The sequence below is a fragment of the Anguilla rostrata genome, chromosome 15 (assembly GCF_018555375.3).
Source record: "Anguilla rostrata isolate EN2019 chromosome 15, ASM1855537v3, whole genome shotgun sequence".
NCBI classification, from domain to species: Eukaryota; Metazoa; Chordata; class Actinopteri; order Anguilliformes; family Anguillidae; genus Anguilla; species Anguilla rostrata.
Window position 1 is genome coordinate 15,485,391 of NC_057947.1, and position 17,314 is coordinate 15,502,704.

The 17,314-nt window shown below is 39.1% G+C and overlaps 2 protein-coding genes across 2 annotated transcripts; both read right to left on the reverse strand.

Moving 5' to 3' along the window:
• Nucleotides 1-3,978: 3,978 nt before the first annotated feature.
• Nucleotides 3,979-10,666, reverse strand: pou4f1 (POU class 4 homeobox 1). Its single transcript, XM_064310624.1, has 2 exons — nucleotides 6,637-10,666; nucleotides 3,979-6,290 (listed from the first exon to the last, which is right to left on the reverse strand). Exons 1-2 carry the CDS (start codon nucleotides 6,757-6,759, stop codon nucleotides 5,310-5,312), a joined length of 1,104 nt encoding a protein of 367 aa, XP_064166694.1. The 5' UTR covers nucleotides 6,760-10,666; the 3' UTR covers nucleotides 3,979-5,309.
• Nucleotides 10,667-10,811: 145 nt separating this feature from the next.
• obi1 (ORC ubiquitin ligase 1) lies at nucleotides 10,812-16,955 on the reverse strand. Its single transcript, XM_064310623.1, has 6 exons — nucleotides 16,798-16,955; nucleotides 16,196-16,331; nucleotides 15,775-15,866; nucleotides 15,122-15,367; nucleotides 14,734-14,822; nucleotides 10,812-12,743 (listed from the first exon to the last, which is right to left on the reverse strand). The coding sequence occupies exons 1-6, from the start codon at nucleotides 16,867-16,869 to the stop codon at nucleotides 11,438-11,440; spliced, it is 1,941 nt and encodes a 646-aa protein (XP_064166693.1). The 5' UTR covers nucleotides 16,870-16,955; the 3' UTR covers nucleotides 10,812-11,437.
• Nucleotides 16,956-17,314: the final 359 nt, after the last annotated feature.

Sequence of the window (17,314 nt, forward strand, 5' to 3'; positions counted from 1 at the left end):
TCTCCCTCTCTCTCTCTGTTTTTCTCTCTCACTCTACCATTATTACGCGACCATTATAAACTGGTTTGGCTTTCACTGTCTTGGATATACCTGCCTCGTGAGGAAAACAAAACAGCTGTCGCGCGTTTGAAATCAAAAGCTCCTTCAAATCGTTGTCTTTCCTCGTGGGCTAAATTCGTCCCCTCACATCAGCTTGTGCGTTCTTCTTCGTCATCTTTGTTCGCGGAAGACTACAACAGGCAGAAGCCTGCATCTCACATTACACGGCAGAAAGTCTGAAGAAGAGTGCGCATAATCTGGAGGTCTGTTGATCATAAAAGATTAAGATGAGCGAATCCCGTAGTTGCCTTATCCTTCACTAGTTTCGACGCTCCCTTAAAAATAGAGAGAAAGAAAATTATATTTAGCAAAAAAAATTGTTGGTTGAACTTATGGTGTGGGATATTGTGGAGTTCTGCTGATGAAATCTTTCTTGATTAATAGATCCATGCGGCAAACAGCCTGACATATGGTGTGCGAAGCAGCGGGGAATGGTACCTAAGGCATCCCCTACGGCCATTAACATATTAGAAGCTTTTGTGCAGTCAGACAGTCGGACTTCATCTTGAGGCCTCGGCTCAGAAAGACAGCACCCCAGAGCTGTTTGATATAGGCTTTCAATAATGCATTACTCTTCAATTTGCAAGGGAGCTGTTCGTGGTGCTGAAATATTGCTGTATCGTGGAGCCTGCTTGAAGTGTGTTGCAAAGTATATACCATCAAGGGTTTTTAAAGCAGGTTTTCAAGGGAATATATATATATATATATATATATATATATATATATATATATATATATATATATACTTAACTACAATGTAGTTAAGAAAACCTAAACTAGCAGATAAAGTTGGAATTGGATAAATAAATACAATTTATTTTTCAATATTTTTGTTTATTTTTTATTGGGCCTACCGTGACAATAACAATGTGATCGGTTTTTCCAAATCGTATGTGGAAAAATTTTATTTATTTCAAAATATGCTTGACTAGAAATATTTCCGGCTGAAAAAAAAATGATAGAAACGAACATTAAGCAGTAGTAAATATAGCATTCACCGCTGACCTCGTTTACTTTGCTAAATATGAAATAGCAACAGTGTTATAGCCTACTGCATTCTGCCATAACGATTAATTCATAAATGCATTTGTATTTAAAGCACAGTCATACAATTGGTTTGATACTTCTTTCTCCAACCAGAAAGCCTTACAAATAATCGTGACATGACTATTAAGCCACATATATTGACTCTATAAGTGTGCGTCTTATGAAAGACTCTTCCTTAATACATATGTGAGCTTGATGCTCCAGTTTTCCGATATGCTAAGGTTTCTACTTTGCTGAACCAAATGATAATTTATCGGAATTCTAAATTAAGATCAATGAAAAAAAGGCTGACTGCAGCCGGTTTGCATAAAGAAGGAACATCTTCAAATCCTTCGTCTCTTTGATATTGCAATGCTTTATCACAAATAAAATAAACGTCCTATACTCACATTCCAATCCTTCTTTCTCCGTAGCCAAAAGCCAAACAAAAGCAATAAATGCGTAGCTTTACTCCGGTCTACAGCTGCGGCCACTTTCATCAGCCGACTCTCACAAAACCCCGTTAGCTGTCTGAAAATATTGCATTTTATATCAGCAAAGGCCGATTAATATTGCATCACCTGCGTTTAGCATTTCATTTTAAACGCAGGAAAAGTGAACCTTATCGAAATACTTATACCAATATCTTTTTGGAAGATTTTTTTTTTTTTTTTTTTTTTTTTTGGAAAATGCAGGGGTCATTGGTCAGTTTAAATAAACAAACCTGAAGTTTAAATGTTCCCTCTATTTCTTTGGTATCTGATATGTGAGGGAGTCGTGAAAATAGCGGTTTTGAATTATTTTGACACTGTTTGGAGACTTCCCGCGCCTCAGACTTCATTAAATGTTCATTGTCATTTCGTGGAGATAACCTATAAGAAACGCCTTTGAATGTGACTCTGGTAGCAGTTCTTTGGTTTGTGTGAAATGGAGTGAAGAAGCTTGCTGTTTTATGTTGTCGGCTTTTGTGTTCCTCAGACTCCACACCGTACACCAGAGGAAAAGCTGAAATCAGGAAATAATTAACGCATATCTTTATCAAATTTTAGAAATTAAAACATCATCATTATTATTATTATCATTATTAGTATTCTTATTATCATTATTATTGTTGTTATTATTATCACTATTATTATTATTGAATTTACGAAGTAAAGTTATGTTACGCAATGGTTTCATACTAAACACATTGATGAAACTATCGTTTTAGCATTATCCAAAAGCACAATGAATCAATAATTAATTTAGCATATTCATGTTTGTACAAAAAAGGCCTACGTGTACTTGAAAAAAACCCTTTCCATTAGGAAATGGAACAATAATTATTTAAGTTTTTAATTAGTGTCTTGTTGTAATCGGTTTATTAATTTACCAAATCTCAGTTCATTAATTATTGAAGACTCTTATTGTGAGCATTTCTATTTAATTTACAAGTATGTCATACTATATTTGTTCTTAATTAAAAAATGAATTAAATAACATGATGCATGTTACTACCATTAAACTTTACTGTGTTAGTGCCAAACAAATGATACTGTTGCTGTTGGTATTATTCTTGTTATTAGTAATTATGTAATTTGTTGATAGCCTATATTTCTGTATCTATAATTACCTTTCCTGGGGGGAGTCCAGTTATTGCTCTTAAATTTAATAATGCTTTCGTACTTTTTATGCAGTGGAATATTCGCCGGTGTAAGAGCTGAACAAAATTTCACGCACTTAATATCAGAAGCGAAGATGAAATGGTGTCATGGCGGAGCATCTGTATTATTCTTTTTTATGTCTACTTCTAGTAGTGGGGGAATAGTATAATTATAGCATAATAATGGCAATAACTAGAGTAGTTATTGTGTAGCGTCAGCTAGCTTCAGTATCATTGAGTTAAATTACTTATGTACTTATCATTATTATTATTATTATTATTAGTAGTAGTAGCCATAGATACAATGGCCTGATAACAACTTTTCGTCTTTTTTTGAAACATACCTATTAAAGAGCGATGTGCTGAACGCTGGATATAAATCCCGCCAATAATGACGCATCAAACTAATTTTTTTATTTATTAACAAGGCTAGAAGTCCTTCAAAAAAGCATCACTGTTAAAGAGAAAAATATGAAATAGGTATTAATAACATTGTATTTAGGAAGGAGCATGTGACAGACTCTGCCTATAAATATAAATGCCTAAAATGATGTATCAGTAAAAACATTCACACGTCTGAAAACTAAAGCTTTACCTTACATTTTTGCAATAGAACTTATTTGCTTTGGGGTGTAAATAATGTGTCACTGTAACTGTAATGTGTCAGAATGAATTGGACTGAATCAGTAGGTGGCATCATTCTCGTTACTAACGAATGTGTACGTAATTTAATCAGAATTCTCAGACCAAGCTGATGACAGTGCAGACTACGCTTTGTTTTCTATATTAGTCAAGTATTCAGAACGTATGCACTGCCTGTAAAAAAATGGCATTTAAGAGTTAAAATACGGACCCAGATGAAATGCTGTATACTTCAATACTACTACTACTATTACTAGTACTATTATTGTCATTATTATTATTATTAGTAGTAGTAGTAGTAGTAGTAGTAGTAGTAGTAGTAATAATAATAATAAATTGATAGATAGATATATATAATATTTGTTAAGCACCACGGGTAACTTATTATTATTATTACTATTATTGCTGTTGTTGTTGTTTTGTTGTTGTATGTCCAGATATTGTTACTGCTATCACCGTCATTATCGTATTATAACTGGCCACAATGTATAGTAGCCTAAATAACCATAAAAAATTGACATATTTACATTTCACTCAAAAAAAAAAAAAAAAACAAAAACATGAATGGCTTTATTTTTGTCTCGTTTATTTGCAAGATTGTTGGGACACATCTCCCTGTTCTTGGGTTTGGCTTACAGACATAATTCAGTATAAACAAATAAAACAAACATAATAAACAATAAATAAATAAATAAGTTAGTAAATAAATAAATAAATAAATAAATAATGACAACAACAAAGAAAGAAGCTCAGCGGACAGCCAGTGGGACAGAGATGAGACAGCTTCATGATGCACACGTGACTGGAGTTTGTAAACATACTTGTGCACAAAATAAAATTACTCACACGACTTTTTTTTTCTTTTTCTTTTCTTTTTTTACAATTAACACGACAAACAACGTTGTGTTTTTATGTGAAAACAGGCAGTAAACTGTGAGTTACACCATCCACAAAGGTCTACCAGTAGATACTCTACGTAGTGCTGATATATTTTTAATGCATAGAATGTTTGCACTGCAAACCGTAGTATACAAAAGAAAGAAAATATCATTTAGTCCGAATTCTTTTTTCTTTTTTTTTCTTTTGTTTGTTAGTATGTATACCATCTGAATCATGCGAGCTTAAATTCTAACATTAATACATTTTCACTGGTAAAGCCAATACCTTAAATAAAATATTTCGATTTTGAAAACTTAGAATTCAACTTCTGAGCTCTGAGCAAGTGTCATTTGTATATATACAAAACCATTTCAACCATATCTAATCAAAGTAATCTAAATGACTGTAGGTTTTAGTGCAAATTCAAAATTAAAATCTGTGGCGACAACTAACTTTATGTCACACTAATACGGTACTTTCCTGTCTTTCTGTATTCAAATCATGCAGACCTTTGGAACACTGGGCTACGAATAAAACATTCGTGTACAACTTAGCTGGGATCAGCAGCTGACAAATCTCTAAAATGTTAGAAACACAGCAGTGACCACAATTCAAAATAGACAAACACCCTCAAGAGAATTATAAACAATGAGGTAACCCTTGGTTGGCTATTGTTACTTGAAATAAATATGGTTAAAAACAACATCGCTAAGAGCATCCTCAACTTGAACCACATTATGCAATGTGTTTCAAAAAGGAAATATTGGGGACATATTTTGTAAACTAACCAACAGAGAAAAACGATAATCTGGATTACCTGTTATTTGCATACTTACATTCACCAATAACGTGAAAATAAATTAATGAGAGAAATATGAAGCTTCATGAAACCAGTTATTTCATCGCCACCACACCGTTTTTTAAAAAGCCTTCAGTAAAAGAAGAAGACTAAAACGATGATTTGTGTGTCTTCCTTGGTCCCTAAATGCAGTCAAACAAAAGTAGCTACTATTTCGGTCAATTAATGCGCCGCAGAAAACTTCAACCGCTTTTGTTTTTGTCTTTGGTTGCAGAACCATACTCGCACCACGTTCTTTTTGAGGTCCAGTTTTTCTGCAATAGCTGCTATCTTCTCTGAAGATGGTCGGGGCTGAACAGCAAAGTAGGCTTCCAAAGATCTTTTTTCTGGAGCCGCTATGGACGTCCGCTTGCGTTTTTTTTCTCCCCCGTTAAAAATGTCCGGTTTGCTCATTTTTTCTCTCTGAGCCCCCTCGGCCTCTTCTAGCCACGCTTGAAGTATGGGTTTTAGCGCAATCATGTTATTGTGTGACAGAGTCAACGACTCAAACCGACAAATGGTACTTTGACTAAGGGAGCCAACACCGGGGATTTTCAGATTCGCAAGCGCACCCCCCACGTCCGCTTGGGTGACGCCAAGCTTGATTCGCCTCTGCTTGAACCGCTCCGCGAAAGCCTCCAGTTCTCGTGGATCTGTGTCCGAATCGTTGATGGAGGGGAGTCCGTTATTCGTGAGTCCAGAAGCGCTCTGTGCTCCGCCATGGTGGCCGGGCAAAAGCCCATGGTGAGTGAGAGGTGAATTCATGTTCATAGCAGCCTGGTGGGAGAGGTGGCTTAAGCCGTGCATGTGTGAATGCGGGTGTGCAGAAGTAGAAATCAAGCCCCCTCCACCGCCTCCTCCGCCGCCTCCGACACCGTCGTGCCCGCCGGTCATGAGACTCAGCGAAGGCGAACTGATGTGGTCCATGAGGTCCGGAGGTTCCAGGTTTTGGTGGTGGTGGTGGTGGTGGTGATGGTGGTGGTGGGCAAGTGGCACGGTGGAGGTCGAGGAGCATGGCACGGGCACGCTGTTCATCGTGTGGTACGTCGCGTCGGGCTTGAATGGATGGGTCTTGCCCTGGGACACTGCGATGTCCACGGCCGCGAGAGCCTCAGCACGCGCCAGTAGAGTCTCATCCAGGCTGGCGAAGATGTTGCTCTGCAACTGTGTTCAGAGAGAAGAAGCGGAACGGGGGAGGAATAAACAGAGGAATAAATGGATATGTTACTTTCAGCAGGGGAATACTGTCAAGGCATAACACATAGGAGAAGACTCCTTTTTAGAAACTCAAGTCATAAAAATTAATACAAAAAAGGGGTGAAGTTGGAGCCTTCTGTGAATACGCTTTCAAAAAAGATCACAGGCACTCCGATGATTGCCGAGGAGTACATGAAAAAAACATTAAGCGCGACTTGTCAGAGCGTGCCTTCCAGCTCTTCTGCACTAGCATACACACAAGCATGCGGCTCTGCTATAGAAATTGACGCAAAGATAAGTTCACTTCATTTACCTGTGGAGTCTGTAGGCAGGCTCTTCGTATTGCCTCGGAGCTGGAATGCAGGGTGGTGTACTTGTGCTCAGGTAAGGTCGGATGCATGGCAAAATGGGGTTGTTTGCTGTTCATGGACATCATTTTTGCGGCTTCTTGAAATAATTAAAGTGCACCAGATGAAGGGACAGAGCGAGAGAGATGGACAAAAATTGCGGTCCTGGTTTGTCCAGTAATGATGCAATAGCTTGTAGCGGTTGAGTGCAGCTTTGAGTCTGAAGATCATACGGTGCTGGCTGTAGACTCTCAGTCGCGCTTATCCGTCTGCCGTTTCCTACTACTGGGATGAGAGGAGCGCTTACACCTGAGCCCCTCAGATCTCGTCAAGCGAGCGCGGCTTCTCTCGCGAGACATTGAACTGTAGGGTCTGACAGATAACAGGCTATTCAAGCCCCGGCCGCCTCTTGCCTATTCATCACGTACTGGAGCACGAGGTTCTCATTGAGAGAACTGACGCTATCAACAATGCGAGGGTTGAACACCTGTGGATCCCACTGCAGGCGTGCCGTTTTTCGGGAATTCTTCTTTTTATTGTCAGTGAATTTTATTTGCTAATTTTGTTAATTTCTAGACTTTGTAAGCATTTGCATTTTGTATTTGTGGCATAGGCTATACACTGTTTTTCCTAAATCTGTTAACACTCACGCAACACTGAAACAACATAAGGCACCAGTGCAAATTCCTGATTGTGTCAATGTAGGGTAACGAACTATTCAAATGTACAATATGGATAGAGCAAATGAATGAATAAAGAAAGAAAGAAATATTTTTTTGAATCTCCAGATGGCTTAGAAAGCCGATAATAAATCACGCTACTACTACAACTACTACTACTATTACTATGAACAACAACAACAACAACAATAACAAATTAATAAATAACTAAATACATTTGAAACAAATTAATGGTCCTACTTCAGCTGATGCTACACAATAACTACACTAAGATCTTAAAAATAATACCCTACAACACAGATTACTGAAATTACAGAACAGGGTAGACTACTTAGAATTACGAATAGTTCAAATCAATTCAGAAATGTGCTGAATGAACAATGTCTACCGGGACACTCTAATATTTTAAAATGGCCGATATCAAACAACGACAAATGAAAGTGCATGTCAATGCGCAGCAACGGTTTTTAAGTGTATTCCAATTCAATGTCATAAGAGACTATGCCGTCTTAATATCAGCTGACAGTTAAGTGTGTCAACGTTGCCTTCTAATGTATGCGTTTTTATTAGTTTCATTTCACATACTGTGCCTGGACATAAAATATTTCCCCAATTACTTTCTACTGACCTTTCAAAAAATGTAACCTCTTTTAGTAGCCTATACCAATTCGAATAAAGTCACATAACGTCACATTAAACGCTGAGCAAGAACACATATCTCGGGGATGCAATCGCATTGATTGAAAAAAAAAAAAACGTAGTTAGTTAACAGATCTGCAGTTATATTTTAACATGAGTGCACACTTACATAAATGTGAAACTATGCAGATGTGTATATCACCTTCAGAAATGTATCATACAAGTTTTTCAATTACTAAATATTATACTATTACAACATATTTTAATATCAGTGCACAGGAGCACATATTTTCTCAGAAAACTCAAATATATTCTTACACTTGTTGCTAAAAGTTGTGGGAAGAAGCTCACTCAGTTTCGACAAACATCGAATGTTGACGGAATCCAGACTTGAGTTCACAAAAGTAAAAATCAACTGGTGAGAGTCAGCTCAGAAGGGTAATTTTTTTTTTTCCAGTCAGCAAAAATGGCACGGTCCAGACCAGGAGCATCTTTAAGTATTAAAAACATAGTAATCATTTAAAACACCTGCCAGGTGAATTTCTCCACAGATACATGATGTTTGACCAAATGCAATTTGTGCAGCAGGGTTAGGGATCTAGGCTTGCAACTAATAGGTTGAGGTTTTGATTCCAAACTGGGGGACTGCCATTGTACCACTGAGCAAGGAAATTAATCTGAATTACTTCAGTAAATACCAAGCTGCATAAATGAATAGCATGTAAAATTTAAATTGCTCTTCATAACGGCATATGCCAAACGCTTGAACTGTAAAATGTAAGCGGTGATATAGTTACCTCACAGAGAGCCAGACCCAAAAATAAGCAGCATATCTCATAATAAACCACCATTCAGTGGCTGAGGTCAGAGCCATTTTGGGTCATACTGTTATGAGCTATGAGCTTTGTTTTGTGTAACAATGCACCCAGGCTATTGATGAACTATGGGTTGAGTTTAACCATACTGCGTACCACAGGCAATATACACGCTGAGGAAAAGTTAGAAGTAAAGCCAGCTACCAAAATAGGCAGGTAAATTAGGCAGAGGAGGCAACACATCACCGGAGGGTCTAATGCATTGCAACTCTACCGAAACCTTTCTTAATTCTTAGAGACAGTAGTGTCTCCACACTTCTGAGGAAAAAAAAAAAAATCTGTAATAGCTACCAAGCTAACATGCAAACAGAAGCACCAGAGCTGATGGCAGCTTTAACATTAATGTTTGAAAAGTTCAATGATGGCTATGACAAGGCGTCACTTCAAATTAAACAAATTGCTATTGGTCATGACTACCCCAGTGCTAAACCTTTCATCTCAAAATGTGTCACTCAACAGTACTTCATCCACTAAACCTGATAGTTTATTTTTTTGGAAAATATTATTTATGACTTCTTATGCATTACCCTGTTTGCTTCCTGTTGGTTCATACCAAAAATACTATTTGTTGTACTTACTTTAAAATATATTGTTAACCCTGGATACATTCTTTGCAAAATGACTGGGTTTGAGACCGCTATAAAACATTGTTGCCATTTAAATAAGTGCAGGAGTCAGCACTTCATGAACACTGCTTCTGAGTTCATCAGCTACCAAGCAAATGAAGAATTGTAAGTAAACAAAAGTGGCAGGGGAGGGGGAAATGTGTGGCTATTTTAAGGCAAGGATAACGACAAATGTTGACTGAATCCAGGCCTAAACCACCTTAACAGGAAAACCGATGTGTAAAGCCAGGTGTAATCCAATCCTTAAAATCCAGCAGGCCCAGGTCTGGAACTTCCGGTCCCTGGTCAAGACCGTGCACACAGCTGGCAGAAACCACGGCCGCATTGCACAATGCCCTGATTTATTATGAAAATTTAACTATATCATGTATATTTCACAAGCCTTTAATCACTGCATGAAAATTTAATTCATGAACTGTGGCGCATTGGAACAAATGAAGTGTTAATTCATTGGGATTAATTAATGCGTTAAGACTGCGTGCAAGGTTATGGTGGATATTAAATCAATTTGTTTAGCACTCTTCCAGTGATGACTGGTTTAATGATAGCAGGTAGGGGATAATTTATTTGGGTACTTAGCAACATTTAGGCAGCTAACAGGAGGATGAGTCCCACTGAACCAAATTTTATGCTCTAAAAAATACACACAATGGATTTCCATGCTTACAGTCATTTATGGAGGAGGAACTGACTACTTGGGAGGCTAGCTCAGGGACACTCATATCTTTCCCTCAAGGCAAACGGTTCAGCTGCTCTACCTTTCTACCTGCTAGTCTGACTGATTTACCTCACCGGTGGGACAGATTCTACTGACCTGGTGTTCCAGGTCTAAAGCAGCCTCTGATTAGAAGGGAATAATGAACACTTGAAATTATACAGGTCTTTAAAGGCCAGATTTGTGTGTCCTTGATGTAGCCGTTTTGATGAATATGAAATACTCACCATATAACTTTGATACAGTGAACAGCTTTCTTTGTATGAAATAATCACATTCTTAATGGTATAAAGTTGTCTACACAGGTTTCTACACAGAAAAAATCTACACAGGCAAGGTTCTGAATAACCATTTTAAACAACTGACAACACTTTTGTGCCTACCAGACTTGTTCCTCCCATTTCTATTTTACCACACAAAAAAAGGTTCAATAGCACATACTCCAAGTTCATTTTTTTTTTTTTTTTTGACATTTCACTTGTGAATTATTAAGCACTTGCTAATGGTACACTGCAAATATCTCCTATAGGACAATTCATGGGAATGTATAAAGCAAGTATTACAGATATTCCAAACAGATGAAAAAATATACACAGGCAGCATATGTATGAAAATACAAATCTTTTTTTAGTTTTATTTGACAAACTGTGACAATGTATGACTGTTATATATCACATGTAGAAGCATGAACATGTACAAGCAACAGATTACCAAACATTTCCCACCAAATTTTCAGTGTCAATGAGACGTTTTCCTCACTGTAATCAGTGCAGTTTGTGCAGCAGGAACATTCCACGTGTTTGGTTGAAACATTGTTACCACCTTCCAATATCATTTTCGTTATGATTTAATACACTGCAGTAAAAATTTTTGAAGCAAAAAATAAACTGTTGGCATTTATTTATTTTACAGGATGTAAAAATGTGCATAATAGTATGGCACCTATCTTAAGTGTATTAAAATTTGAGCTTGACATTTAATTTAGGGGTAAAATGAAATCCATTAAAGATGGTAAATTAAAGATCAAGAAAGAATTACAAATTCCGTTAGCTGCATCAAAGCTTACCAAATGTAATCAAAACCAGAAAAAAACAGCCTACACATAACAGAAGTGAGCAGGGTCTTTAAACTGCTGGTATGAATTCATTAAAGCTAATATTAATGACACGAACGGCAAAAATGAATTGGGCTAATGGGCTAATACATAAGCCGAAAAAAGGTTAAGTCAAGCCTCACTCAAACTTAGATATTTTGGAGGGACTTGCAAAGTTAAAGCCGCTTTGGCTTTTCCTCTTAGGCCGCTGAATTGAGTCTGTTTTTCCCTCTGTGTCCTGGGCGATTTCAGGTTCTGAGGCATCCAAGCCCACATCAGGCACTACGGGCAAAGCCAAGGGCGCAGGCTCCATGCCGAGGGATCCGTGGGGGGCGAGCGGTGAGTCAAAGGTCATTTCTTCCGCACCCCGTCCCCGTGTTGCGTTAGCTTCTGACCCCGCAGACGAGGTTCCCGAAAGCTCCTCGCAGCAATCAACCCCGGGCACCAAGGAGGCGCCAAACCCCGAGGGCTCCCCTGAGGGCTCCGCCGACGTCGGAGGGGAGCGGGAACCCCGGCCGCTCTCGCACTCTGATATCATGCTGTCCAGCTCGGAGACTTTGTCCAGGTACGCTGCGTTCATGGAGTCCTCGCTGGACATCCCAAACGGAACAGCGTCAGGTTCAGCCTCGACACCCGACTCCCCGCCCAACGTCAGCTCTCCACCCCGGTTATGGCCTTTCGGTTGCTCTTCGGTTTGCATTGACAAGGTTAGGCCCTGCGACTTGGGTTTACAGAGTTGCACCCCCCAGAATCCCAGTTTTCCAGGCTCCACTGATAGGCAATCTCCTATGCCGGGGGCATCTGTAATTTCGTTCCCCGCCATGGGAAAAGCAGTACCGCTGCAGTCTTCAAAACTGAGCCTCCGTAGGTAGGACAAAGGCCTGAACCCAGTCCTCTTAGAGCCTTTGACTCCGGGACTCTCCAAACTAAGGCAGCTGAACGAGGACGAGGGTGTGGAAGGGAGGCCATGATGCGGGGCGGAATTCTGCTGCCCCTTTTCCGGCGTTGAATCCCCACCCGTTTGCCCAACTGAACAGACTGTGCCGGACATGGCGGGCTTGGAGGACGTGGTGAGGAGGAACCTGCAGGGGCCTGAGAATCCGACAGGCCGCCGGTCAAGATCAGTACAGACGGAAGCCTCCTCCATGGCGCTCAGGCTCCTCCTCATGGTGACGATCCTTCTTTGCTCCTTGGCGTCGTCGCAGTTTCCACCAATTACACCATCTTTGGTCTGGCATGTACCGTCTGCAGCACCTGCTAGAGCCGCCTCATGCAGCCTTCCAGAAGCTTCCGTGACACCTAACTTACCCTCACTGTCAGACAGTTGGCCCTCCAGCTCTTCAATGTATTTGTCGCTGCGTTCTAGCGCCCTCCGCAGGTGGAGCAGGTCTCGCTCATACTGGCTAATCTTGGCCTCCAGGGCTGCTACGGTGTACCTACCAAACCTGCCCAAACACAAGTGAAGTGAGTCATGTGATGAGGCCTTTACGATTCCTAAAATGCCCAGAAAAATTCAAGGACGTCTCAAGAACCTTCATGGACGATTTTCACAAGCTTTCAAGGATGATATTTGAAAACGAATGATCTTGAAACACTTTGGTGAAAATGTAAGTTCTTCCCCACTGTTGCTCAACAAAATTGGTTCATCTGGGAAAATTCAAGCTTTAGAAAACAGAGTGCTGATGTAGTCTAATTCACATCATGTTTGTTTTTTCGGTGTACGAGATGCGCGCCTCTCTGCAGAAAAGGCGAGTCTTGTAAAATTTGTTAAAATAAAAATTGGGCGCTTTGCAAGGACCCATGAGATCCCTGGCCTTGTAGGCCAAGACTGACCACCTCCATACTTTTAGCCTTCACATGACATAGTTTGCACTACTTATGGCATACATAGTTATTTTGCACACTTGTTATCTGATCCTCAGGAAGACTATACTGCCAAACACAAGAAACACCTGGTTGACAATTAGGCAGTAATGGGTTATAGCAAACAGGATCTCTCAGGACAGAGTTATCCTTTTTTATACAATACATCAGTTTTATTGTACGTAATGTGTATAGGGTGCTAAGAAGGATATTTTAGATAATTACTTAAGCTTCTGACTATGTTTTATACAGTCTGCCAGTTTTACAATAGCTGGTATTAATGACATTAGGGCGTTTGTGGTCTAAAGAAAAAAATATATTTTCCAGAGGTTATACATATGAAAAAATTGATTTATAAATTCATTCACTGTAATAAACATTAATAACAGCTTTTATATCATATCAGCATGTCTTTCATTAAGTCTAGCACTCTTATGTGCACCACTGGAAATGGTTCCAACCAAAAATAAGAAACCAAATTTATACAAGTTGCCTCTGTGCCCTACTACAACACTCTTAACAAAAATTGTGACTGTTTCCACATCTGACTGCCTATTTGAATCCAAGGCGGCAAGATAAATCCTAAAACAAACTGTGCAATTTCAGCCTCAATAATGGTAATTAAATGTTCTACCGATGCTTTGTGAGCACAAGCCAATGATGGCAAAGATATTTCAGCATGTGAGGTGCTTGAAGGCCCCAGCAATTGTTATTTTGTGCAGCGGGGAGCTTCTGATTTAACTGCTAACGAATCAATACATTTTCAAAAACCATGCTCAGCATAAAATTCCATAAACTGAGCTTAAAAGAACTGCTAACGGTCAATAAAACAAGCAACACATTTGAGCAGCCATTTCCAGCAAAGAAATTTCTTAAGCTCGGGGAAGGTGTTTTTGGTTAGGATCAAGGCCGCACAAATTCACTGATCTTTCATTCATCTGGATTGCTCATAAGAACACACGTCTCAGAGAAGCAGAGGACAGGGAGCAAATGTGGTGGTGGCAAGGATGGGAGAGTTTATTTTCTTCCACTTGTTAATGCACAAAGTGGCTCAGAAACTGCACCGTTATCCAGAGGTTTTGATACACCTGACTGACATGTCAGTGTCACGCAACACCCCCTTACGATTTACAAAATAACTGCAGGAATTAAGTTTACTTGCAACTTTAGAAAATAATAGAAACTCTGATGTTTATACTGTAGGAACATTTGGAAGCAGAAGTAGAGATTTTATAAAAGGCCTGCAACAACAAAAAAAAAAAAAACCTTGGGAGTCTCCCAATTCATCTAATATGGTTTTCCCTTTAAATCTATCAGCCATTTTCTGCATTTGTTCCTATGACAACAGTTTGATAAGCAAACCAGTACTATGAAATGATTTTAATGTTTACTTTTTTTAAATAAACATTTATTTTCACCTGGTAAACATCTAAATCAGTTCCAGGTCAGTGAGGAAAACACTATAGCAGCACTATGGTCCCCATAACTAGGGACTATTATTCTTAATCTCTGTGAGGAAATCATGTCTCCTGTTGTGCAGCAAGGAGCAGTCTGAAACGCTGTTACACTTACTTTTGGGGAGACCTGTTTTCCACCTCCGCCTTCAAGCGCAGGTTGTCGCGGACCAGATCGATGTTTTGAGAACGCAGAGTCTTATTTGCCTTGGGTGGAGGCAGGTATAAATTCCAATTAGTTTCAATATCAACAATCTCAATTCACCATTTAACTCGAGACACATCAAAACAAAATTTGTAAATGTGTATGTCAGATGTTTACAGTGCTTCTAAAGGAACAAGTTATTTGTTGAGGACATCATAACTTAATATTCCTACAAGTTAAAATAAGAAACAGATATGCTGTTTCTAAAATAGTAAGGCCTTTTTTCATATAAATAAAATATAATGGTGTCAAACACAAAAAAACTAAAAATGGCAAGAGTAGTAGTGCTAGTTATAATAACCTCTTTCAATTTCTCCATATCCAGTTTTACTTTTTCGCTAATATCAGTGGCTGCTCGTAGCTTATTGGTCCATTCCTCCAGTATGTGAGGATCAATTCTCTTTTCTTCCCCATTCCGATCCAACTGCTTTGTTTTCGGAGAGCTGCACAGGGTAGATGGGTGAAGGAGTGCCTGAAGTTGGCCCTCTATGCTTGAATTCTTGTTCCTTAGTTCTTCGTTTTCTTTTTGGAGCCCCTCGATTTCATCCTGAGCGAGAGCACAAAACAGACACAGGACTATACACAGCTGCACTTTTTAAAATATAATTAAGCCAAATGTACATAATGAGGCCCAGCATGTATCAAGAATCCATGCCGGCTTACACTCTTAATAATTTAATTAGCCCAATCGTTTATATGTTCTCACATTTAATAAAGTTATGAGCTACAGTTGCAGATTGTTCATGTATCCCTGGTGAAAAGTTTTGCTGTGGTTCGATACAGGACCACTGAATGTTTACAGCTGTTCAGAATGTTAAGCTCGAATAATTGGTTGGAACGAAAACCACTACATACACCAGCCCTCCAGTGCCAGAGTTATGCACCCCTGAGTTACACTTCCACATCTACAGATGTGTGTTGAATGTGAAGATAAACCACTTATATTCACATTACCTCATATTCCCGCAGAAGCAGTTCAGCTCTGGCTTTCCGCAAGTGTCTTTTAATAGACTGACTCTCGTTAGATTCACTCTCATTTGTGGCACCTGAAAAGGTTAATAATAAAAATAAAAAACATCTTGCAACTGCCCACACACACACTTGACTGCTAACAAATATTGGGTATTCTCTCACCTAAAATCAATAGTTAACTGAGAAAAGTGAGCTTAAGTATTTCAGGGTGACTGGGCAAAGGGGTGCTGTACATTGCTAAGTTTGGAAGTCAACTGATCAGCCAGCATATCTGGCTATTACCAATTAATTCACTGAAAGATTGCTTTTTTAAAGGTATGAAAGTCTTGAAAATTGCCTTAAATGAGCAGTTTTCCTAGCATTATAATGCAGTTGCCTAGCTAAATCAAGCAAGGAATTTTACCTATGATCTTTCTGCACGGGTTTTCAGCAGTGATGGAGATCCTACATGTTGGGCACTGACTCGCCTTCTTTAACCACACGTCAATACAAGAGGAGCAAAACACGTGGTAGTTCCCACAAATGACAGGTTCTCGGACCTAAAGTAAAACAAACGTTACAGGCGGTTACCATTCAAGCTAGTATCAAGCGAAACATACAAAGGTTTTTGCATGATGTCCGAGTGCTTACAGAGAAACTATATATAAACTCCATCTACATAGCTAGGAAAACTATCGAGCAGCTCCTTCGAAAAGCAGTGGTGTCCGAAGCTTCAGTAAGCCAACAATACACACTTCCAAGTTGTGGTCCTAGCTTTAATAAGCAGGAGAGCTCACTGATGCTAGCCAACAAGCTAGCTTTAAATAGCAAGCCAAACGACAACAAGCTAGTAGCAAACTAAACTGGTAACGTTCTATAATCCAGTAATTTCTAATGAGGTTGGTCAGCAAGCTAGCTATGTAGCTAACATCAGCGATTAGCTTGATCAACCGCATATAGACGCCTTCTTTCTGTCTGCACTGAATGCACAACGCAGCATAATCAATGAACTAAACAGCCATATACCTTTCCAAGACAAATCTGGCAAGATATTGGTAAAGTTAGAGAAAGAGTCACGCTCTGCACGTTATGAGCCATTGTTCGCCTTTCAGTAGCTACTGCTAGCGCGGGCAAGCTGCCTTCCCCTCCAAAAACGTTAAACACAAAATCCCTCCTTCAGTTTTAAACTACATGTACGGAAAGCCACAGAGTACAAAATAAACCAGCACCCTCTGGTTCCGTGGCTTTGAAACAGAAATGTGCTTTTTTCCGTTGGCACAAAATAAACAGGCAGAGTGTCTAAGTTTTCTTTTTTAAAAATAGTTTATTTATGTACTTATTTATCAATCATGTGTTATCAACATATAAATGACTCATCGTTATTTACAATAGATTTTATTTAGAATGTTACCTTTATTTGAATGGTTAATCTGTTTAGGCAGGTATGGTAAAACACAAATGAACTTAATTGCATGCTTTAATGTGAATTTTGAAAGAAAGAAAAAAAGAAGCCTTTAAATTAGCTTACTGGCTAGTATAATAG

Excerpts from the sequence above, each read along its gene's own strand:
- pou4f1 (XM_064310624.1), bottom strand. The coding sequence starts at position 6,759 with ATGATGTCCATGAACAGCAAACAACCCCATTTTGCCATGCATCCGACC. Across the intron at positions 6,291-6,636 it reads CCTGCCTACAGACTCCACAG|TTGCAGAGCAACATCTTCGC; the intron begins GTAAATGAAGTG and ends CTCTGAACACAG.
- obi1 (XM_064310623.1), bottom strand. The coding sequence starts at position 16,869 with ATGGCTCATAACGTGCAGAGCGTGACTCTTTCTCTAACTTTACCAATA. Across the intron at positions 15,867-16,195 it reads CCCGTGCAGAAAGATCATAG|GTGCCACAAATGAGAGTGAA; the intron begins GTAAAATTCCTT and ends TAACCTTTTCAG. Across the intron at positions 12,744-14,733 it reads GAAAACAGGTCTCCCCAAAA|GTTTGGTAGGTACACCGTAG; the intron begins GTAAGTGTAACA and ends GTGTTTGGGCAG.